General features: G+C 51.4%; 1 protein-coding gene across 3 annotated transcripts; it reads left to right on the top strand.

Moving 5' to 3' along the window:
* The first annotated feature begins 267 nt into the window (after window positions 1–267).
* Window positions 268–19,704, top strand: IFT27 (intraflagellar transport 27). Of its 3 annotated transcripts, none has more exons than XM_054543372.2 (8): window positions 463–904; window positions 1,918–2,034; window positions 8,768–8,847; window positions 9,299–9,358; window positions 10,474–10,533; window positions 12,648–12,765; window positions 13,671–13,780; window positions 19,503–19,704. In XM_054543372.2, exons 1-8 carry the CDS (start codon window positions 871–873, stop codon window positions 19,599–19,601), a joined length of 678 nt encoding a protein of 225 aa, XP_054399347.1. In that variant the 5' UTR covers window positions 463–870; the 3' UTR covers window positions 19,602–19,704. The 3 variants fall into 3 exon arrangements, with proteins under 3 accessions (XP_024095867.1, XP_054399347.1, XP_054399348.2); XM_054543373.2 differs by lacking the exon at window positions 1,918–2,034 and adding an exon at window positions 3,818–8,647 and having other exon boundaries at window positions 786–904; XM_024240099.3 differs by lacking the exon at window positions 1,918–2,034 and having other exon boundaries at window positions 268–904.
* The last annotated feature ends 3,736 nt before the right edge of the window (window positions 19,705–23,440 follow it).

The raw sequence follows: 23,440 nt of genomic DNA, 5'->3' as shown, positions 1-23,440 counted from the left end.
GAACCGGGGAAGCCGCGAGAACCGCTGCAAAGGCAAAGGAAGTCAAAACGGCCTCTACAGCGGCGGCCTGGCCCACTGCGCAGGCGCCGCTCCAGACCGCCTAGCGCCCAACCTGCCCCATTGTAGGCGAACCCACTTCTAGAAGGACAGCAGGAGTGGCGAATCCCTATTCCTCCCGAAGATGGGTCAAGCCAGACTCTGACCAATCAGAAAGCTTCTCTTGTCACCGCTTCGGACTGCTTGACGTGGAGGCTTATCTCGGGACTCTCAGGCGCAGCGGGGGCGGGATATGAAGCTGATTGACGTCAATTATAACCACTCGTCAAGCAGACTGAACTTGAAGAACTGATAACTCTACGAATTGCATCTCAAGAAAAGGCTGTTATCCCAGCTCTCTACTCCCATTGGATTTTTGAGAGCCCTTGAGGGTGGGAGCTTTTGGCGGCAACCAATCGAGGGTCAGCGAGGAGGAGGAGGAGGCGGGGCAGGTGGGCTATGGTTGCCTGGAGAGTGCATTCGGCCCGGTACTTGTGATCGGAGGAGAGCCGGGTCGTCTTTCCTTGAACCCGCTGGGTAGGGCTGTGCTGAGCGGTTGGGCGGGGAGCACAGGCTGTGTCCGCTCGCTTGCACCTTTTCAGACTGCCGTGTCGGGCCTCGAGCCGGGCCCACCTGGAGCCCTCCCCTGCCCACCCGCCCCCAGCCCAGAGGGCCGGGCTCGGTCATCCCCAGCCCCGTCGCGGCCACTGACCCTTGAGATCAGCCCTCCCCACCTTCCCGTCCCAGGCCAGCCCAGGGCCCGAAGCCCACCCACCCGCCTCTCTAGCAGCCGCTCTTGTCCTCTGGGTACGGCTCGCGGGAGTGTTGGTTACCATGGTGAAGCTGGCAGCCAAATGCATCCTGGCAGGTGAGTCTGAAAACTTGCGCTTGAATACGGTGGTCTCTGGAGTCCAGAGCCTTCATAATTCATCCAGAGCTTTTGTTCACCTAGATTGCCTACCTTCTTTTCCTTTCTGTCTCCCAAAGGCGAGTTATTGCAATTACTGATACAGTGAATTACGTTAGGCGCGGAAGAGAATGATCTTCCAGGGCACTTCGCAGCTCCAGTGGATTTCCCCCTGCTCCCTGTCACATACTCTGAGACCACCTTCACCAGTTAAGCTGACTCGTTAAAAAATCACTAGTTACAACTCTGGAGGAGCAGACTTGTTAAAACAAAACAAAACAAACAAAACTTAAGCAAACCTTGAGTGCTTCAGCTAAACATTTACTGTACCCCAAAGTTAGGCATCAGTGACTTTGGTAACCTTTACTATGGGATTTTTTCCCCCGACCTCACCCCCTCTGATAACGGTGACCTGAGTGTGGTGACCAGAGTTTGCAAAAGGCACTTGTGTGTTGTCTTTAAGACCCAAAGTTACTGTGCTGCCCCACTCCGAGAAGTGCATAAATGTTGAGTCTCCCAAAGGCAGGAATCTTTGTTTTGTTGACTGATACATCCCAAGCACCCAGAACAATGCCTGGAACATAGTAGGTACTCAATAAATACTTTTAGAATGGATGAATATGTGGCATGCACATTTGTATCAGTCTGCACATTTAGAAAAACAATAAGCTTGGATTATAGACTGCAAAACACATATGCATGTTACTGAGTGCTTACTGCATGTGAAGCACACATATTTCATGTAATCATCTCACCATAGCACACTGGGCTGGGTACTGGATTTTTTTTTTTTTTTTTTTTCAGACAGAGTCTCGCGCTGTTGCCCAGGCTGGAGGGCAGTGGTGCGATCTCGGCTCACTGCAACCTCCACCCCCCTGGTTCAAGCAATTCCTCTGCCTCAGCCTCCCGAGTAGCTGGGATTACAGGCGCACGCCACCATGCCCGGCTAATTTTTTTTTTTTTATTTTTAATAGAGCTGGGATTTCACCATGTTGGCCAGACTGGTCTCGAACTCCTGACTTCAGGTGATCCACCCACCTCGGCCTCCCAAAGTGCTGGGATTACAGGCATGAGCCACTGTGCCTGGCCAGGTACTGGATTGTTCTGATCTTACTGAGGCTCTGAGAGATGTCAGCCAAGGTCAACCTCTAGTGAAGGCCCTATGCAGGATTTCAGCCCCTAGATCTGCCCAACTCCAAAACTCTTAACTCATGTTTCTGTTGAAACCTGTGACATTTCCAGGCTTCCCTGGCCAGCTCAGGAAAGAAGTGGTGAGAAATTTATATAGAGAAAAAGAGATTCCTTTTTTAAAAAATTCCCCTCTTCCAGACTGAGAATAAATGATAATATTTTTAATGGCTTTTATAATTTGAAAATAAAAGGGTCACACAGAAAGATGACTGACAGTAGTAACTGAATCATACTGGAACAAAATAAATTAGTGGTTCTCAGGAGAGTCTCCAGTTTCCAGAGCACCAGAGGAGGCAGTGTTGTGTAACAAAAGTAATTTTGCCTGTTCCTCTTATTGGCTGTGTCGTCTTGGACAAAGCACTTTTTGAGCTTTAATTTCCTTATGGATAAGGTGGGAACATTATTTTCTGAAGTTACATTTTTTTTAAAATGGGCTTCTCTCTGGGTTCTTTTTAAATTCGGTTTTCATCATGGAGCTAACTCACTGAGAGCTTTGGATGCATCAGCTCTGTGCTAGACCCTCAATACAGGTGGTCTCACTGAATCCTCATAGCAACCCTGTGGGATTGGTATTATTGCCATCCTCATTTACAGATGAGGCAACTGAGGCCCAGAAAAATGAGAACATTTGCCGTGGGTCACAGAGCTGGAAGTGGCAGAGCTGTATGATCCAGACCCTGGGTCCCAATCTGATTTCCAGGGCTTTAGCCCAAGCTACACTATCCTCAAGCAGTGCTCCTCTGTGTCCTTCTATTTTTTTTTTTTTTTTTTTTTTTGAGACGGAGTTTCACTCTCATTGCCTAAGCTGGAGTGCAATGGCACAATCTCAGCTCACTGCAACCTCCACCTCCTGGATTCAAGCGATTCTCCTGCCTCAGCCTCCCAAGTAGCTGGGATTACAGGCACCCACCACCATACCCAGCTAATTTTTTGTATTTTTAATGGAGACTGGGTTTCACCATGTTAGCCAGGCTGGTCTTGAACTCCTGACCTCAGGTGATCTGCCCGCCTCGGCCTCCCAAAGTGCTGGGATTACAGGCGTGAGCCACTGTGCCAGGCCCTTTTTTTTTTTTTTTTTTTTTGAGGCATAATTTCACTCTGTCTCCCAGGCTGGAATGCAGTGGTGCACAATCTTAGCTCACTGCAACTTTCGCCTCCTGGGTTTAAATGATTCCCTGCCTCAGCCTCCGGAGCAGCTGGGGATACAGGCACACGCCACCATGCCCAGTTAATTTTTGTATTTTTAGCAGAGATGGGGTTTCACCATGTTGATCAGGTTGGTCTTGAACTCCAGACCTCAAGTGATCCACCCGCCTCAGCCTCCCAAAGTGCTGGGATTACAGGCGTGAGCCACCCACCGTGCCTGGCCTCTTTGTGCCCTTCTTTACCTTCAACTCCCTTGGGTAGTTCTTTCACCTGAGTGCAGCGACTGCCTGGTTAGTGGCTCCTGAACTCCAGCCTGCGCCTCCATCTGCAGCCTCTTTTCAGGGCTTCCACAGCATTTCCTCTTGGAAGTTTCCAGGGACCAAAAGAACCTCAGCCCAGAAATCAGCCCCCTCTGACACCCCCCACCCATCCCCACCACACACACACCATTGGTTTTATTTTTCCATCCATGACCCACAGCCCTACTGTTTAAACTGAGTTACTCTGTTTTTTCTTTCACATAACTGGTCATTGAAGGACCTCACGTTCAGTTCAAGTGTTTATGCATTGAACAGATACTCACCGAGCACCTACTACGTCAGAGTCACCGTGCAAGATGCAGTGGGCCTGCAAGCATGAATCAGTTGCACTCAAGGAAGAACTAAGTTCTAACACAGTGAACACAAAGCAAATGCCCTTTGTGTGCCAAATGCGGGGAAATGCCTCCAGGCACAGCTGCTACTTGTTCTGTTTCTGGAGAAGAAAGAAAACAACATTTGACATTGATCTGTATTTGGTTTACCTTTTAAAAAATACTTAAATAGTACTTATATATGCCAGGCACTGTACATATTAACTCATTAAATCCTCATAACAATTCTGCAAGGTAGGTGCTATGATTATCTTACGTTATACATGTTGCAACTGAGGCACAGAGAGGTTAAGTAACTGATTTAAACTCACACAGCTAGAAAGTGATGGAGCTGGAGTCTGGCCCCAGAGTCTGTGCCCTTAAGTACCATAATATTCTGCCTCTTGATATACACGGAGATGGTAATAGAGCCTCCTGGGAGGGTTGCTGTGACATCACATCTTGCACTACCACTGAGCAACGACCCACATTAGCCACACAGATAAAGATGAAGGAGGGAGAGATGGCCTTCAGAGGCTGTGCAGGAAGGGTATTATTTGAGCTTTCCTTGCAGAGAATGGACAGGATTTGAATTTGGTCTAGGGGTACCTGGAAGGAGGTGGCCTTGAGGAATTTTCAGGGACTGGGAGAACAGGAATGCAGAGCCCAGATTTGGGGTAAGGGATTATTGGGGAGAGAGTGGGAAGGTGGGTTAGGGCTGACCGTGGAGATGGGTAGGCTATGAAGGAATCCTCAGTGGGGTTTGTGTGAAGGTTTGCCGAAATGGAGGCACTGTGTTATGAGGGTCCATCTCTTGATGCCACACTCTGGGCAGATTAGAGCCGGGAGAAAACAGAGAGAAAAGAAGTGTTCAAGGCCCAGTCAGGAAGACAGAAAATGCAGTCGTCATTTCAGCAGAGAAATTTTAATGTATGGAATTGCTTCATCAAGTGTTGGAGAACTGAGGAAGCAAGAAGGCAGCATTGAGATGACACAGAGTGGCGGGCAGAGGTCGGAGGTGTCAGAAGCTTGAAGAGCCCCAGGGAGCTGGGATCCGGACCCCTGAGGAAGGGGCCCCACCCGGCTGGTGCCGGCACCTCAGGAGTTCAGTCACCCGCCACGTGACCCCAGCACATGCCACAGAGCACCAGGACCCATTTCCCACTGGGAGGAGCCCAGCCCTGTGTTCAGGGCAAGACACACCAAACCAGTTCCAAACCATCCTGGAGGGTCCGTGTTTTAAGACCACTCCTGGTACCAAGGACTACGTAAGTCAGGGGCCAGGCAAAAACCAGCAACTCTGCTCGGCATTTCAACAGTGAGGATTTCAGTAGGATGTGAATGACACAGGTGCTAGAGGACTGGAAGAGGAAAAGGGGGAGACTGAGGCAGCACGGGTAGTAACTGCAGGAAGGAGCACTGCCTCTCGAGCTGGGGAAGCAGAGGGAAGCATGTGGGGCTCTCAGCCCAGAAGCAGGGAGGAGGGGCGCTGGGAGCCAAGGTGTGGATCTCTGAGAAGAGGGCACTGACCGCTGGTGCTGGTTCCTCTGGGGGCAACAATAAGCTGGTCTGGGAGTAGGGAAACACACACACACACACACACACACACACACACCCCCCCAAGACAGGAAGCAGTACACACACACACACACACACACACACACACCCCCCCCCAAGACAGGAAGCAGTTAGTGCTGCTGGGGTGCAGGCCATTGCTAGGGTAGTACTAAGAAAAAGGAGAAGCAGGTGGGAAGAGCAGTGTCCTCTCCCCCGACACCAGCCTTCCCTTCTTCTTCCAGAACTCCCATTGGCAGAGCCTAACAGGAAGCTCCTAGCAAGGGAGAAACGTGTCTGCAGAGGCCCCTCCCCAGCACACTGTGGAAGGATGGGCTTGGGGCTGAGATAGAAACCCAGCAGTGAGGTCTGAGCTAACTGGGGCGGGGTCAGCAGGGAGGGCCGAGCAGAGGTGGGCTGAGACTCAGCCAAGGATGTAAGGAGTGCAAGGGAGGCCGCCTGGAGACGGGAGGAAGGAGGAGGAGAAGTCAGAGGTGACCCGTTGAATCTGGGGACTATGAAAACACACGGTGGCATCACAAACAGAAAGCTTGGGTGATGGGGGCAGCCCACTCAGGACCAGGGCATGACAGAGTTTGGCTGTAGACAGACTGAGGTTGGAGGAAGGTCCTTCATTCTAGTGGCAACACACATGGGTTTTTGGATATACAGACAAAGCTTGGGAGGGAGCTCCTGCCTTCTGTCAAGGTGACGAGAGTCAGTGGGATGGAGTGGACTGGGAGCAGAGCGCCACCGATGACAGGCCCATGGGAATGACCACACTCGGGGGGCAGAGGTGCAGGCAGATGGCAGGAGAACCAGGCCAGGGCAGGGTCACTGAGGCCACGGGGACAGGACTCGGGAAGGAAGGGGTCACTTCAGGCTGACTCACATCCTTCAGAGACGTCAAGGAGGATGAGAACCAAGAAAAGGCCATCAGCCTTGGCAACTGTGAGGTCACAGGTGACCTTGCATCGTGCCCTTGCAGACGTCATCCTCTCTGTCTTGCAGCGCCCTGCCTGCTGTCACCCCCAGGCCCAGCTCTTACCCCTAGGGAAGCCTCCCTCCCCAATGAACCCTCTCATTCATTTCTTTCCTGGATGCTCCCCAGATGCCTTGCTTCTCAGTTTGTGCTGTTTGAATTTGCACTTGTCATCCTGTTGCTCTGCAAATGTGTTTATCTGTTATTTCACCTCCCTGTGCTTCTGAGCCCTCATAGCCAACACAGGCAGCTTCTTGTAAGTGTTGGTGACTCTGACTGACAGTCAGAGGAAAGATTTATGAAATTAACCAGAACAAATCTGTGGGGAATCTCATAAGCAGGAGGAGCCGACTTCCAGCTGGATTCAGGAGGACAGCTGGAGTCGGGAGGGCGGGCGCAGTCAGGGCCCAAGGAAGGAAAGCGATGCGCTCTGTTTGCTCCGAGATGGATGGGTACCCCGTGACAGTCTAGGCTGTGGTTGCCCCAGATGTCATGGAAGGCTGTGGTGAGGAGGTCCTGGAGGGGCAGCATTAAAAATGGGTCAGAACTCATGCCTGTAATCCCAGCAGTTTGGGAGGCAGAGGCAGGCAGATCACCTGAGATCAAGAGTTTGTGATCAGGCTGGCCAACTGAAACCCTGTCTCTACTAAAAATACAAAAATTAGCTGGGCATGGTGGCGCGCACCTGTAGTCCCAGCTACTCGGGAGGCTAAGACAGGAGAATCACTTGAACCCAGGAGGCGGAGGTTGCAGCGAGCCTAGATCTCACCACTGTACTTCAGCCTGCATGACAGAGACTCCGTCTCAAAACAAGAAAAGTGTCAGAAGTGGTCCCTGAGCTCTAGGAGAGGGGCAGGGCCTGGGAAGAGCATGAGGTTGGAATCCTGGGCGAGTTATCCAGCCTCTCTGAGCCTCAGTCTCTTCATCTGTCAGGTGAGATTAATGATACCTTGGCGGGGAAGGAATGAATGGGATTGTGTGAACAGGCCCATGAGGAGGCTCAGCACATATTGGTTCCCTTCTAAGGAGTGATGACAAATAGAAAAGCAGGACCTGAATAGCTCACTCAAACCTGGAGGAGTTCACATAAAATGAAATGCCACAAGCATTGAAATAATTGTCTTACAAGAGAAAATTATAGGTGGGAAAAGTCAAAACTGAAAAGTGAACAGTGGCAGACTGTTGAGCAGTCGAGGAAAGAAGTGTTGAAGCCGACTGTAAAATGGGAAGCAAAGGTGAAGAGATGGTACCAAGTGATGTGAGTTGGAAGCCGCGGAGTGCGGTGTTGATTTTGCTAAGGATCCAGAGGATGAGAAGCAGAAAGCACATGTTCTGCCAGGGCCTGGACGGTGGAGTGCAAGTCCATGTAAGACTCAGGAGGAAAAGAGGTTGCAAATGGAAACAATCAGCATCAAAGGAGGCTCAGCAGAGCCTTGAGAGGGAAAATGGGGAGGGCAAAGGGAATTAAAGATGGGCAGGGAGAGCTTCCAGCACCCGTGACGGGCACAGGAGGAGTGCTCGATTAAATGGCTCCCAGCAGTTTTGTGAAAGGCTCAGGTCTCAGACTGAAAACTGCGACATAAACCTTTAGTTCTGAGGGACCAGTTTCTGGGGCTGTTGACCAGCAGAGGAGAGGGAGATGAAGCCAGTAGGTGAGAGACGAGCTTGGAGGAGGTGACTGCTATTGTGGATAGAATTGGTGGAGAGGCCCCTGGGAAGATGAATCCTCGGGTCACAGACAGGTATTCTGCGATGGAGACAGAGCACAGCATTTGGAAAGAGATTTCAGAATGACGAACGTAGCCTCAGACTTCTTGCTTCCCACAAATGCAGAGACTCTTCCACCCCCGACCCCCCCACACAAAAAAGTATTCAGGTGGAAGCTGTCAACCCAGATTGGGTCAGTTGGACAGGTGAGTCTGCCTGTCAGTGCCAGTCACAATTCTTTACCTTCAAGACTTCAAAGTAAATTCCAGTTTGGAAGTGACAGCTTTTTCCCATAGGGCATGTTTCAGTGGAAGAGCGTCAGTTCCGTTTCCAGGGCCCCAAAGCCCTCCGTAAGCTCTGTTACCTTCTGGGTCAGTTCCCATGGATAAAAGGCTTAGCCGTGCAGAAATGTGCTCTGGCTGTTGTGAGGTTTGCAGATCAGTCTCATGGACCTGTGCCCTGCCCACGGCCTCAGAACAAGTTCCCGTGAGAGGCAAGTACATCTCTCAAAACTCATTGAAGTTTTTGGTTTCTAGACTAATATTCTGCAGCGGGAGATTCTCAAGTTGGATGAGAACTAAGGCGTTCTTTTTCTTCTTTTCTGATCTCAAAGGAGACCCAGCAGTGGGCAAGACCGCCCTGGCACAGATCTTCCGCAGTGACGGAGCCCATTTCCAGAAAAGCTACACCCTGGTGAGCTGGGGAGTCAAGACCTGGACACAGCTTAAAGAGAAGTGCTCGGTTCACCATGAGTGAGTGACTGCGAAGTTCCTTGAGGGAAGCCTTAAGACAGCTGATGAAAGGCTGCTCGGAGGGCCACGTGGAGATCGTTTTTTCCACTAGCCCAGGGTGAGAGGTCGGCTACAGAGCAGAATGGCCACAAGCAACTTGGCCACCACGTGTAGCAGCTCACATCGGGGCAGGGAGGTGGAGAGGACTAGTTGGTCCCCTCTGACTTCTGCATGCTGAGCTGCTTCTCACCAGAATGAGTCCAGAACAAACCCTTCCACTGGAGATAGCCCTCCTGGGATCGGGGTGCTTGTGAGATAGCCCTCCTGGGTTCGGGGTGCTTGTGTGTGTCCTCCTGTAACATGCTCTCCCTTTGGGGGCCCTCAATGCTAACATTCTTGGTGTTCCTCGGCAGACAACAGGAATGGATTTGGTGGTGAAGACAGTGCCAGTTCCTGACACGGGAGACAGTGTGGTGAGTGATGCCTTTACCCAAGGGAACTCAGGGCTCCCCCAGCTGGGCCCGGGGTCTCTGTGGTCACACCATCCTCCCTAGGAGAGATGCAGTGCAAGGCTGTGGTCTAGACTTGTCTGAGCATTTTGGAATAGAATCGGGAAGCATTCAAGGGAAGGACTGAGGAGGTGGAGGAGGAAGGAAGGAAGGAGGACTAGGATATGGGCCTGGCCCTTGAAGAACTTGTTCTCTACTATCAAGGTTCTTGAGTCTCTTTATGGGAACCTGGGGCTCTTGAAAGTGAATTGCAAGATGTTGTGTTTGTGTGTGTTTTTCTAGAGAGAGGGTTTGTAGCTTTCACCAGATTCCTAAAGAGGTCGGTGAGCAAAAAAAAAAAAAAAAAAAGTATAAGTACTTCTGATGAAGAGAAAGGTGAGTTCCCAGGTAACCAATATGCAAAACAGACAATGGTACTGATGTTTAGACGGCGTATGCCGGGGATCAGAGGCCAGCCAGGAAATACCCAGTGCCAGGAGGGAGCTTGTGGGGGAGCCGAGGGGTGATTTCCTAGGGGAGCAGCCCTGGGGGCTCTCACATGGGCTGAGGAAGGTTTGGACAGGGCAGGAAGGGTCATCCCGCACCCTCTGTCTGCATCATACCTTAGCCATCCCAGAAGGGTTACAGAATGTCCTACTTGAAACACCTTCCCCAGGCCTACTCCGTGACCTCGTTTAGAAAGAATTGTTCTAAGATTTGAAAATCAATTTGGTTAACAAAGTGCAGAATGACCTTTTGGAAACCAGAGCACTCGCCGGCCTGTTTAGCGTTCTGTTCTGCCAGGTGGGAAGTCAGCTTGTTCCTGGTATTTTTGCAGTCAGGGTTACAAGAGGTGAGACTCCACACAGAAAGTGCTGGTTGGTGCGAGAACCCGTCGTACTGCCTCTCTAAGACTCTGGAGTTCGCTCCTTTCCCCTTCATCTTCTCTCATGCCTGGGAGAAAAGACAGAGCATGTGTGAAGATGTGGGTGCCTGTGTTTCTCCTCTAAGACAAGTCCAGTGTGAGTTGAGAGTGATACCAGTGACTCGTAGCTTGTGGTTTTTCCATGTGGAGACTTTTCTTGCTTTTCTGATTATAGGAACTCTTCATTTTTGACTCTCCTGGCAAGGAACTGTTTTCGGAAATGCTGGATAAACTGGCAAGTAGCACATGATCTTTTTCCTGACCATCACCACCTCCTGCCAAAACGTTTACCCCTGACAGTGCTCACACAGCAATTTCCCTGCACTGTGCTATTGGGAAGCTCCCACGGCATTGCTCTTTAAGGGGCATTCCTCCCAGCCCAGGACTCGTGGCTACTTGGCAAGAAGGAGCAGCTGATGCGCGTGACTGCCCGGGCCCCAGCTCTGGGGTGCCCAGGATCCAATGGGCCAAGAGCCCTGTGGCTCGGTCCTTGCAGCCCTCCCCGTGTGAGGCCTCCCTTCTTTAGAGCAACACCCTCCTGATGGTGTCCTTTCAGATGGTGTCCCCTACCTCCCAGGACAGTACAGACTGCCTCTTTCCCCTCTGGGAAGTGCTGTAGAGGCCTCAGCCTATAACGAGGCTCACTTTCTGCCGTTCCACTGGGGTTTGCTCTGGAACATGCCCCTGTTGCTGCCCAGGCCTCACCATGCCCCATCCACCCCCGTCCCACCAGCCTCGCAGGATCCACTTGCTGTACCTTCCACGGTAACAGTCTCACTAATCTGGGCCAGTGAGCTAATTAGAAGGTTTGAGTTCTCCAGAGCCCTCCCCTGCCTTTCCAAGAACAGCCACATTTTAATGGGAACTGTTTTCTGCCCCTTTTTTTGTTGCCTAAGAGAAGTAGATCTAACGATAGTGATTTCATACAGAGTTGGCTTCATGCATCGGTTCACGACGTTCGCCCCAATTGCCTACTGTGTGCATGGCCTGGCACTGGGGCTGCCATGCCCAGCAGAAGGGAAGATGTATTTGGGCAAATCCAGGCCATGTGCCACCCGTCAGCTCACACCCTCCCCTCCAGCCGGCCCTGACTCCTGGTTCACCCGCTCTGGCTTTAGCTTGATGCCAGGCCTCTCCAGGACCCCCTCACTGAAGCCTGGAAGAAGGAGGGTTTCTTGAATTAAAACCACGTTGAGGTGTCTCCTGTGTGCATGTAACAGAGCTCAATGTGTTCTAGCAGGAGTTCAAGAGTTAATCTGTGGAGTGAAGGGTTCATCAGTTTAGTCCCCGGTCCTCCCATCCCTGACACTGCCAGAAGCCACCACAGCCTTGTAGGGTAAGGAGGAGCCCTCCAGAGTGGACTCTGGGCTGGCCTTCCAAGGATCCGAAAGGGAATCCAATCTGGAGGGAAAAGGATTCTCCTCTGTACCCTGGGAGGTTACTGACACCCCGGAAATAAACCAGGTCCTAATTGTGCGAGGTTGGGGGATCCAGAAACCAGGGCATGGCCAAGAGTCACGAGCACCAGGACACGCACCCACAGCCTGTACAGGGCCGTTCTATGTCCAGGGGCAGGCAGCAGGACATCCCAGGACTCTGAGCAGCCCCTGAAGGCGACAGCCCCTGAGAGTGTAGACTTGGCTCTTAACTGGGTCATGGAGCCCTGTCCAGTTGTCAGTGTGGTTTGGATTAGGCTGATGCAGAGATGGCAAGAGAAGCAGAAAGTGCCCTCTGCATTTTAACAAGCCAGCCCTTGTTAAGAAGATGCAAGCAAACAAGCTTCCCAGGCTGGCTAATGAAGAAAGAATCTTCTTTCAGGGCTGCAAAGCACAAAAACGTAACTTGCATGGTGGTGGGCTCTCAGTAAGAATGTGTGGAGAATGAATGAATGAATGAGGCCAGCTGCAGGTGAAAGCAGATTGATGGGTAGAGAAGACCTCAGTCGTCCCCCATCTCTGTCATCATTGTCTTTGTTTTTAAAGCCTGTCAGGCCTGGACAAGTCACTTACCCTCCCTGAATTTGGTTTCTTCAGCTACAAAGTGGGAATATTCAGACACTCTACCGAGTTGGGAGGTTTCACAGTGAGGCACAGAAGTGCCCAGCAGAGCCTGGCCCAGACATGAGCTCTTGTCCTTGGTGGCACCGCCCCAGCCCTGCCTCCTGCCACTGAACGTGGCCCTCCGTTCATTCCTTTGGGGAAATTGTTTGACATCTGTGGGTGTGGCTGTTTTCGTTTCTTGTTTCCCTCTGCTCCCCATATCCTTTCCCTTGGAAGGCCAAATTGTCTCCCAGCCTTGAAGTCACTTTTCCTGTTACTGACCCATACTCATCCTGTCCCTCTTGCACAGTGGGAGAGTCCCAATGTCTTATGTCTCGTCTATGATGTGACCAATGAACAATCCTTCAACAACTGCAGCAAGTGGCTGGAGAAGGCTCGGTCACAGGCTCCAGGCATCTCTCTCCCAGGTACGAGCTGCAGACACCCATGTTTCCCAGCGGCATCTCTGTCCTTCGGTTCAAGAGCACAAGGGCATTGCAGAGGTAGCTGTGGGTGGAGAAGGGGCCCTGGGCTTGGACTTTGATGGCCTAAGGCATACACTGGCCCTGCCGCTTAGCAGCCGTGCCAACCTCGGTGAGTCACCACACACACCTCTCCCAGTCTAGGAAATGGGAATGAGGACACCCACCTGGCAGGGCTGTGGGGCGACTCAGTAACGGGAGGGTGCTCTAATATCAGTGGTTAATTCCAGAAAGCTAACCCCAAGGAAGAGTTCCTAATTTTTTCTTGTATATGGGGTACAAGTAAACATTCAAGTCCTGTTGTCACTTCTGAATGCTTTAAATCAGTTTATTTTTCATCCCTATGTGAGATCAACAAATTCTCCTCATTATAGACCAGGGAAAGTGATCTCCAGAGACAGGCTCAAAAATTAGCTGCAGCTGATGCAGCTGGGAGCTGAACTAAATTGCCTCTGAATCCCTGACTCCGAGCCGAGTCCTTAGATTAGTATTAATGACCAGTTTACAGTTTGCTCCATGTGCTCGGAATTATTACAAAGGCTCACATAAATTTGGCCCTCGCCTTCACGCGTTTGCAGCCCTTTAAGGAGGCAAGGGAGACAGATACACGTGAGGTCTAGAAAAAAGATCTAGCAGAAGCTGTGCATGAAAAGCAAAGCCCACCTGTCTCTCTGTGGTCCTCGGGGCCAGCACGAGAGACCCCCAGCTTTCCCTGTGGGGGCTCACCACCTCGAGTCAGGCAGCTCTCAGAGGATGCTTTACACCCCTCAAAAATAGTGCTCTCATCTCACCCGCTGTCCTTCCAGACTGTGACAGTGAAGTGCCATATTTTGGTTGTTTCTTCTGAGTAGGTGTTTTAGTTGGGAACAAGACAGACCTGGCCGGCAGACGAGCAGTGGACTCAGCTGAGGCCCGGGCATGGGCGCTGGGCCAGGGCCTGGAATGTTTTGAAACATCCGTGGTGAGTATTTCCACTTGCCTCGTCGCCAAGTCTGGAGTGGGCCTCTGCTGGCAGCGGTCTTGCACATGACCTCACGTGCAGGGAGCTGTTATTCCACCATATGCAGAGTCTCATTTGGAACTGATGTTTACATTCTTACCCAAGATCTCTTCTCAATATAGCAGTAGCTGCTCAGACATAACAGGAAGGCAGATCAGCCAGCCAACCCTGGGAAAAGGTGTATCTCAACTAGTAAGAAATACAAGTGCTTTGTGTGTGGTGATCATGACCCTTGACGTTTGCATGCAATATTCTGGGTTCAGATGTTGTTGGAACATTGTTTCATGTGGCCCTCACAATCAGTCCTGCGAACCAGAAGTTGGCCCCACGGTTCCCATTCCAGTGTTGAGGAGCTCAAATGGCTTGTCCAAAGTCCCATGATTAGTGAAGGGTGGAGCCAGGATTAAGACTCATGGCCTCTAATTCCCATCAGTGCCACCCATCCTCACCTTGCTGCAGCCATAGGGTGACTCCAGGCCACAAAGTGCCTGCCAGTTAAAAGAGCAGAAGACCTCATTACAAAAAGCAAGTGATTTGTTATCAGCATCTTCAGTACACTTTTCCCGGCAAAAACTGCGATTACTTTTGCACCAACCTAAGGTATCATGATTTTAGCTGTCCAGCACTGAGGAACCTGCTTCCTGTGTTTGGGAGTTTTAAAGTCCCATCCTCCGTGAGGCCAAGATGCAGGCATGTAACCCAGGCTGCACCAACCAGACCCCTCACGTGAGACTCCACTAGGAAGGGCATGAAGTGATGATCTGCCCTCTAGGAGCAGGAGTGGCCCTGAACATCCATCTCAGAGCCAGCAGGGGCCCGAGTGTTGGTTGCCCTGCCCCTCGCCAGGGTTGCTAGCTGGGGAGACCACCAGGCCTGGCAAAGTCATGGTCATAACTTGGACCTCACCTTGTGACCTTTAGACCTGATTCTGTGGCCCTCAAAATTGAGTCATGGGCTGGTTAATGTTCTGGAGGTCATCTTCTCATGGGCCGGTTAATGTTCTGGAGGTCATCTTCTCATGGGCCGGTTAATGTTCTGGAGGTCATCTTCTCATGGGCTGGTTAATGTTCTGGAGGTCATCTTCTCATGGGCTGGTTAATGTTCTGGAGGTCATCTTCTCATGGGAGGTCATCTTCTCATGGGCCGGTTAATGTTCTGGAGGTCATCTTCTCATGGGCCGGTTAATGTTCTGGAGGTCATCTTCTCATGGGCTGGTTAATGTTCTGGAGGTCATCTTCTCATGGCTGGTTAATGTTCTGGAGGTCATCTTCTCATGGGCCGGTTAATGTTCTGGAGGTCATCTTCTCATGGGAGGTCATCTTCTCATGGGCCAGTTAATGTTCTGGAGGTCATCTGCTCATGGGCCGGTTAATGTTCTGGAGGTCATCTTCTCATGGGCTGGTTAATGTTCTGGAGGTCATCTTCTCATGGGCCGGTTAATGTTCTGGAGGTCATCTTCTCATGGGCTGGTTAATGTTCTGGAGGTCATCTTCTCATGGGAGGTCATCTTCTCATGGGCCGGTTAATGTTCTGGAGGTCATCTTCTCATGGGCTGGTTAATGTTCTGGAGGTCATCTTCTCATGGGAGGTCATCTTCTCATGGGCCGGTTAATGTTCTGGAGGTCATCTTCTCATGGGCCAGTTAATGTTCTGGAGGTCATCTTCTCATGGGCCGGTTAATGTTCTGGAGGTCATCTTCTCATGGGCCGGTTAATGTTCGAGGTCATCTTCTCATGGGCCGGTTAATGTTCTGGAGGTCATCTTCTCATGGGCCGGTTAATGTTCTGGAGGTTATCTTCTCATGGGCCGGTTAATGTTCTGGAGGTCATCTTCTCATGGGAGGTCATCTTCTCATGGGCCGGTTAATGTTCTGGAGGTCATCTTCTCATGGGCTGGTTAATGTTCTGGAGGTCATCTTCTCATGGGAGGTCATCTTCTCATGGGCCGGTTAATGTTCTGGAGGTCATCTTCTCATGGGCCAGTTAATGTTCTGGAGGTCATCTTCTCATGGGCCGGTTAATGTTCTGGAGGTCATCTTCTCATGGGCCGGTTAATGTTCGAGGTCATCTTCTCATGGGCCGGTTAATGTTCTGGAGGTCATCTTCTCATGGGCCGGTTAATGTTCTGGAGGTTATCTTCTCATGGGCCGGTTAATGTTCTGGAGGTCATCTTCTCATGGGCTGGTTAATGTTCTGGAGGTCATTTCCTGCTCCAGCTTGACTTTGGCTCTAGACACTTCCGCTATTGCGTCTAGGAACCTTGACCAGTGCTGCTGTCCGAGCTTATAAAACGCCCCCAAAGCAGCATGCTTCCTTAGGGAAAGTACAGCAGTGAAGGCAGGCACTCTGACCTCCCATGGTGAGTGGCAGAACTCGCCGTGGGAACCTGGACATGTTATTTCACCTGTTGGTTGCTCAGGCTTGTAAAATGAGGATCATAAAATACATCCCTTATCAAGTAATAAATATGAGAATCAAGTAATATGTCACATATAAAACACGGATCACAGAGTGGCACCTGGTAAACACTCAGTAGATGTTAGCTTTCTTAAAGTATAAATATTGCCCCTAGAATCTTGTTTATACTGTTATTACTTGCTAAATCCTTGTATTCATGGCTTGTGCAGAGGTAAATATCACCCTTGCCTCTGGTCCAATTATCACAAATGCTAAATTAATGAAGTCCAAATCAGCTTTTCCTGTATAGCGGGTTTGTCATCTTTTCTGCAGCACACCTTTGTGCAAAGCAGTAGGTGGTAGTGCCCTAGCAAACAGGATTTCAGTATTCTCCCTTCCTCCATTCATTTGTGAAATTGTCCCTGCACCCCAATATTCGATATTCCCTAGAACGCTTGATAGAACTCAGAAATTAAAACCCACCCCAACCTCCAAAACATGAGTCACCAAAGGCCAGTGGGCTACCGGTTAAACTCTGTTCAGGTGTTGGAGTGGGTGGGTGTAAACTATGCTTCAAGAGGCTGCAGTAAGCACTTGCTATTATCTGTGCAAGTTAACTAGTCCCCCCTGAGTTGAGGCTCACAGAAGCACCACTGGCAGCTCGGTTAAGAAAGCTGTAATTAAAAAGGAAATATAACCAAACGCAGCTTGAGACGCAGCCAAGGCCTGACGCCAAGCCCATCTCCTCCTCTCTTCTGCCTAAACGCCGCAGAGACCATCCTGCCGACCCAAAGGAGGTCCCTACAAACTAGTGCAAGAACAATCCGTGGTGATCACTGCCCTCCCAGGCAAGTGAGGAATGGGGCAGTAACGTTTGATGAGGGCCTACTGTGTGCTAGGTGTTTTGCACACATTATTTGTTTAGGCTTCATAACAGCCCTACAAGGTAACACTCCTGTGTTGTACAGATGACAGACTCAGAAAGGTTATGTAGCTTGCCCTGGTTGCATAGTTAAACGAGGGCTAGAAACAGAACTAGGAGTCAGGCCTGTCCAGCTGGAAAACTTGGGTTTTCTAGAAGGGGTACCCTGGCCTCCCGCAGAGCCTGCTGTGGGACTCTGCAGAACACAATTCTAGGCCAGACTGAACACTAGCCTGAACCTGCCCTGAGAATCCCTCACTCTAAGCAGACCTACTCCACAGCTGTCCTGACTGTGTAAGCGAGATGATTAGTGATCAGACGAAAGGGTTCTTGTCATTGGTAACCCTCTTAAAGTATTTGGAAAACAGTTCAATTTCCATCTATTTCAGAAGCACGCCGTGGTGTCTATTGAGGCTCACCTGCATTGAATTCCTTCCTTTTTACGTTGAGATCTCCCAAGATTGCGTTGTGGAGTGTTTTCAAATCCATTTTGAAATCCCTATGCGTGCACTATGCAGGCCTCAGTCTTTTTCCATTCCATTCTTAACTCTACTTTCGACGGAAGCAGTGTTTTACCCCAACACTGGCTTGCCTAGGACCTTGTGCTCTGCACAACCAGCAGGGCCCTCAGGATGTACTGAATTCTTGCTCCCGTGTCCAGCTGGAGGGTGATGGCCTTCAAGTCCTTGGCTGTTGAGAGCTTACTATAAATGTTCATCTCGGCTACAAACTCTCCACTCTTTCCTCGGCACTCTCAGCATTATCACCACTGTCTTTCCTCTTGGCCAACTGTTTTCTTTGCTTAGGCTTTCCCTTGCTAGAAATTCCAGGTAACTTTCTTCACGGGACCTGGTTTCCTTCACACATCCCCGCTGGCCTCGAGGAAAGGTAGCTCTTCCCAAATCAGAGAATCTGGATGCTGGGCTGGGCTCTGCACCAACCAGCTGGGCCACTTCACCCGCTGGGCCCCAAACTACTCATCTGTGAAGCGAAGGCACCGCGCTTGATGCTTTCTGCAACGTTCTTCAGTTTGGAAATCCTTCTGTTTCGTTGGGGATATTTCACGGCCTCTTCTCAAGGTTGCACTTTTGCCAGCTGCCAGGGATTGTCTCAAAACAGGTTCTTAGTGCATTCATAGCTTGAGCTGCTGTCTTGAAAGTAGTACATTCCTTTTTCTGCCAACTTTTTTCTGAGAAAGTTTTTGAATGCACACATGGACCCACAGAGTGAGAGAGAGCGGCTGTTAAGTGAGAGGGCGCCATTTCCTTTCCCCTCCAGCCTGTCCCTGCGCACCCTGGAAGGGCCCGTTTTTTCCACCGCTTAGATAAAATCTAGGGCAAGTTCCCTAACTTCTCTTTTCTCTCTCAGGTAACAAAAATTCTTTTGGGCTCCTTTAGTCACAAAAATATTCATGATTTCAGGTATTAAAGTGCCCAGCCCTGGGTGATTGTCAAAATTCTGAACTTGATTTAAGTCACACCTCGTCTCACAGTCTTCGGGAGGGAGAGACCGGAGCCAGTAGTGCAGCATGTTTGTTGGGGTCTATCGTGGCCCACTCCATACCTGCTGGGTGGATCCGGCTGGTGCCCCATGGGCGCCTCTGAGATGCCCCTCCCCACCCCATCAGTGGCGCTGTCTCACCTGCAGGCTGCTTCTCACAGGTGGTCCCCCCTCACTGCTCCTGCAGCCCCAGTTCCTGGCTGTTCATTCTTATTGGGACCCGTCACCCTCCTGGAGGCGGTCCCAGCCGAGCCCCCTTAAGACAGCACCAGGCTGGCTCCAGTTGGCCCCCGCTGGTTCAGGGAGGTGCTGCTGCAGCTGTTTAGTTTGACAAAGGAGGCAGTGAGGCTGTCTCATTGGTAGCCCTCTCCTGGCTTGCCCAGCCGCCACCTCACCTCGATTCATCCCAGGCCTGGGTCCAGCACCAGCCTAGGAAGAGGGTGCCCCATGCTGTCTAGCTCTTCTTCGGGATGGGGGGCTCCTGGTTGCCTGGATTTTGCTTTGGCCTTTGGAGCCTCAGTCAAAACTAAGCGAGGAAGGGTCTCATTTTCACATCTCGTCACACGTACAGTGACTGCAACTAAAAGCACAGGCTTTGTAGAAACAGACGTGGGTTCAGGCCCCAGCTCCACCATTCACAAGGTGTGTGGCTTCCTGCAAGGTACCTTCATCTCTGAGTTAACCTGAATCCATCTGAGTTTCCTTCTTGTAAAATTGGCATCCATGAAAGTGGCTACCTCAAAGGGTGTGAAGATGAAATGAGGTGGAAAGTAGGTAGCCCCTGAATGAGGGAAGCATTGAGTGAGAGCTGGCCCTCTGACCCTTCTAAAAGTAACACAGCCACCTTTTTAAACTGTCTTTCCAGAAAGAGATGGAAAACTTCGAAGCCCCTTTCCACTGCCTGGCCAAGCAGTTCCACCAACTGTACCAGGAGAAGGTGGAGGTTTTCCGGGCGCTGGCATGAAAAGCTGGAGCAGATCGTGCCGCACAACTGGAGGAGACAGAATTACCTCTGCACTTTTAATATATAATGATGGCTTTAAATAAAATTAGGAGAAAATGTCGAAGCAGCAGCTCCTTCCACTCTTGGCCTGGGTGGCCATAGTTCCACTGTACACTTGGGCCACTGCGTCACTGCCGGTTCCAGGGCAGCCGGGAGCCCCACTCGGGACCCTGACCCTCCCTTCTGTGAGGCTGGTGCTTCGGGACGTTGCCTTGCTCGAGGGGGTGGTCCTGCCCACTGCGTGGCAGGGTGCACCGGCTCCCTAAAGGGCCTCCCACTGCAAAAGTGAAGCCCGCAGTGGGTATTGAAAGGGCCTGGCCCAGCGTTTGTTTACGGTTTCCCACAGCTGAAATGCCCAGCTCAGAACCTGTCCCGAGGCTGAGATGGAGCTGATGGCTCCCTTATTCTGACAGAGTCCATTCTGCTGCTTGCTCCTGGCTAGCCAGATGCCAGACCTCCCTGGAGGTGGCTCCTGTCACTGGCAGAACAGTGCCCTCTGCCGGCCTTCCTTGGTGCCTGTCCCTTGGTGGCGGGTCCAGCCTCTACAGCTGCAGAGAAGGCTGAGCGCGGGGAGGCCAGGGCCCCGGCCTGCCTCGGGGAGCCGGGCAGCCGGCATCATTGTTCGCACTGAGCTTGACTGTTCTCCATCCTGTCTCTGCTGCCAGATTAATCTTCTAAAACACCACTTTTCATCGTCTCACTCCCCTGATTAAAGACCCACAGAGGTGCCTCATCGCCTTTTACATCAGGCTGCCGGCCAAGGTCTGGCATCCAAGGCCTTCCCTGACTGTTACCTTCCCCCAGGGGTCTCGGCTTCCTTCAGCCCCCGTGCCCCAGAGGACTTCAGCACTCTCCCTCCAGAGGAGCGAGGGGCGTCATGCAGAGTGCTAGCGTTGGGGTGGACCAACCTGGGCCTGTACCAATGATAATGGCAATAATGGAAATTGCCCTGGTTCCTGTTTACGACCTGCCATGTCTCTACACGAGCTAAGCACATGTCATATATTCGCTAATTTAGTCCTTACAGCGCAGAGTCTTACCATCCCCCTTTTACAAATGAAGAGCTGGAGTCAGAGAATTAAGACACTTAGCCAAGGGGTGGCCGAGCCAGGATCATGGACGCCAGAGCCCGACTCCCAGCCGCCGTCCTCTTCTGCCTCCTCCCGAGCTTGGCCGGGAGCAGATGGGGGTTAGGCTACCTCTCAAGGTCACTGTAAGAAGTGAAGTAACGGGTGTGCAGGGCATCTGGGCACACGGTGTCAGCCAAGGTCAGGCTCTCGCGTCCCCCTTCTCTTCCTGTTACTCAACATGAAGCCACTGTAGCAGCCGCGTCATGCCTTCAGCAAGTAGTTACCAAGGGCCTACCATTTGCCGGGCATTTTCGTAGGCACTAGCAACGCCAGGCTGCTGGTTTCGTGTCACGTGTTCCAAAAGGGAAGGCTCACCATAACCAAGGGGATGCAGTGGGGGCATTTCTGGTTGCCCCAGAATTGGTTGCCCCAGAATTGGTTACCAGGGCCACAGCTGTGGACAAAGATGCTAAGTAAACCACCTCTTAAAGAGATCATGAGAGCTTAGGGCCAGCCCCCTTCTCCATGGCCCTAGTAGAGGCGGAAGAATTGGTCCTGCTGCTGTGAGCTCCCCTTCCCCCTACTCCCCGCTCCTTCCTGTCTGTATAAGATTGGAATGGTCAAGAGAGACGGGAGTGAGGGTGGCTACTGTGTTGGTGAGTGGGTGCCCCCCCATCACCCCCTTGCCCCACCAAGGGAAGGAGGTCCAAGAGGATCCTTCTGAGACAGGATGCTGCCAGGAAGAGGGGGCTGGCACCACACCCCCAGCCGGATGCTCTCTGAGCTGCAGGAACCTGGTGCCAGCTGCAGTACAGGGTGGCGAGGGCGCCCTTGGGAAGCTCAGCACACATCCCCAGAGCTGTTTGGTCCCCTCTGGGGGGGCGGTCCATGGGGAGAGGCTTGGGGAGAAGCATGCACCAGCAGCAGGAAAAGCAAGGACCGCGTCTGGAAGGGCGGCACGGGTGTTCCACGGAGGGCTCCTAGAAGGACCCACATGGAGTGGAGTCATGTGGCCAGCCAGCCAGGTACTGACAAAGGGAGCTGTTTCCCACCTGGAAAAGGGTAGGGGGCCTCTTCCACTGGCAGGGCTGGAGGGGAATGTGGCTGCCCCTTCCTGAGGAGACTCCAGCAACAGAGGAGGCTCAGCCCCAAAACGACCAGGTACCTCCCCCACCCCCCACCACCATGGAGATAACAACAGATGGAACCAGACCCAGAGGAGGCCTGTGGAGAAGACACGCAGCTCCTCCCTGGCCCCTCTGTTCCAAGTTACTCCAGAGAGAGGAAGAAAAGATCTTGCTCCCCTCCCTACTCTTCTGGAAAAGAGATTTGAACAAACACTTTGGGAGTTTTGAGCTGGCCTGGCCTGGCCTGCCTTTCAGTGACTAGGATGGTCTGAAACGTGTCGGGATCAGCCTGCTAGGAAGACCCAGCAGGAAGGGGACCTCTGCAGAGCTTGATAGAAAAAAGTAATTAGGAAAAAGTAAAATGGTTTTGTTTCAGAGCCCATGGATTTGAGATTCTCCAATAAACTGGTTCTACAAGTAAATAAATAATCAAGATAATTTCAGGCAGTGCGGATGACAAAACAGAGCTGAGATGGGTGTTGATTTGTGGGGTAACTGGTTTGGGGGTATAGGAAGGACTATGAGAAGAAGGGACATTTGCACTGAGATTCAGCAAGAAGGTCAGCAAGTTCAAAGGCCCTGAGGCACAAACAAGCTTGGAACATGGAGGAACTTAAGGTGGGTGAAGACATACCCTGGCGTGTGCCGGAGAAGCAGACAGAGGTGAGGTAGGGAGGGGCCGCAGTGGGAGGAATTTCTATTTTATTCCAAAGGCAACAGGAAGCCAGTGGTGGATGGACATCAGAGCTTTTTTTTTTTTTTTTTTTTTTGAGAGTCTCGTTCTGTCATGCAGGCTGGAGTGCAGTGGTGTGATCTTGGCTCACCGCAACCTCCACCTCCCAGGTTCAAGCGATTCTCCTGCCTCAGCCTTCCAAGTAGCTGGGATTACAGACATGTACCACCATGCCTGGCTAATTTTTGTATTTTTTAGTAGGGATGGGGTTTCGCCATGTTGGCCAGGCTGGTCTCGAACACCTGTCCTCAGGTGATCCACCCGCCTCTGCCTCCCAGAATGCTGGGATTACGGGTGTGAGCCACTGTGCCCAGCCGGACTTCAGAGCTTTTATATCCTCACAGTGCCCAGCACTATTTGGGAACCTAACAAGTGGCTATTAATTACTTCACCTGCCTAAAGACCCCACTCTCAATGAGCAAACATTGACAAAATGCATGCTGCGTCTGCAGATTTTATTCCTGAATGAAGACATTTGCTGAATGAATGCTTGAATCAAGCAGTTGCTGAGCACCTACTATGTGCCAATCCCTGTTCTATATCTTGGGAATTTGTCAGTGAGTAACACAGAAATGCCTCCCCTCAGGGTGCTTACGTTCTAGGAGGGTGAGAGAGGTGTCCGATTGAATAGGTAAATTTTGCAGTCTGTTAGGTTGCAATAGAGCAGAGGCATGCAGAGGACATGCCAGGGCGGGGGCTGCAATATTAAACAGGGAAGTCAGGAAGACCTTCCTTGGAAGGTGACGTTTAAGCAGGATTTGAAGGTCAGAGCACCTGGCACCCTCTAGGCATCACTGGCTCATCAGTGACCCCCTCATGTGGAGCTTGACCACTTTCTTTTCCTGGTGCCCAACACTGGACCTCAGTAAA

Source organism: Pongo abelii, chromosome 23 (assembly GCF_028885655.2).
Source record: "Pongo abelii isolate AG06213 chromosome 23, NHGRI_mPonAbe1-v2.0_pri, whole genome shotgun sequence".
NCBI classification, from domain to species: Eukaryota; Metazoa; Chordata; class Mammalia; order Primates; family Hominidae; genus Pongo; species Pongo abelii.
Note: the sequence above shows the minus strand (reverse complement) of the source record. Positions and strands in the feature narration are given on the sequence as shown.

Excerpts from the sequence above, each read along its gene's own strand:
- IFT27 (XM_054543372.2), top strand. The coding sequence starts at position 871 with ATGGTGAAGCTGGCAGCCAAATGCATCCTGGCAG. Across the intron at positions 8,848-9,298 it reads TCCAGAAAAGCTACACCCTG|ACAACAGGAATGGATTTGGT; the intron begins GTGAGCTGGGGA and ends GTTCCTCGGCAG. Across the intron at positions 10,534-12,647 it reads CGGAAATGCTGGATAAACTG|TGGGAGAGTCCCAATGTCTT; the intron begins GCAAGTAGCACA and ends CCTCTTGCACAG.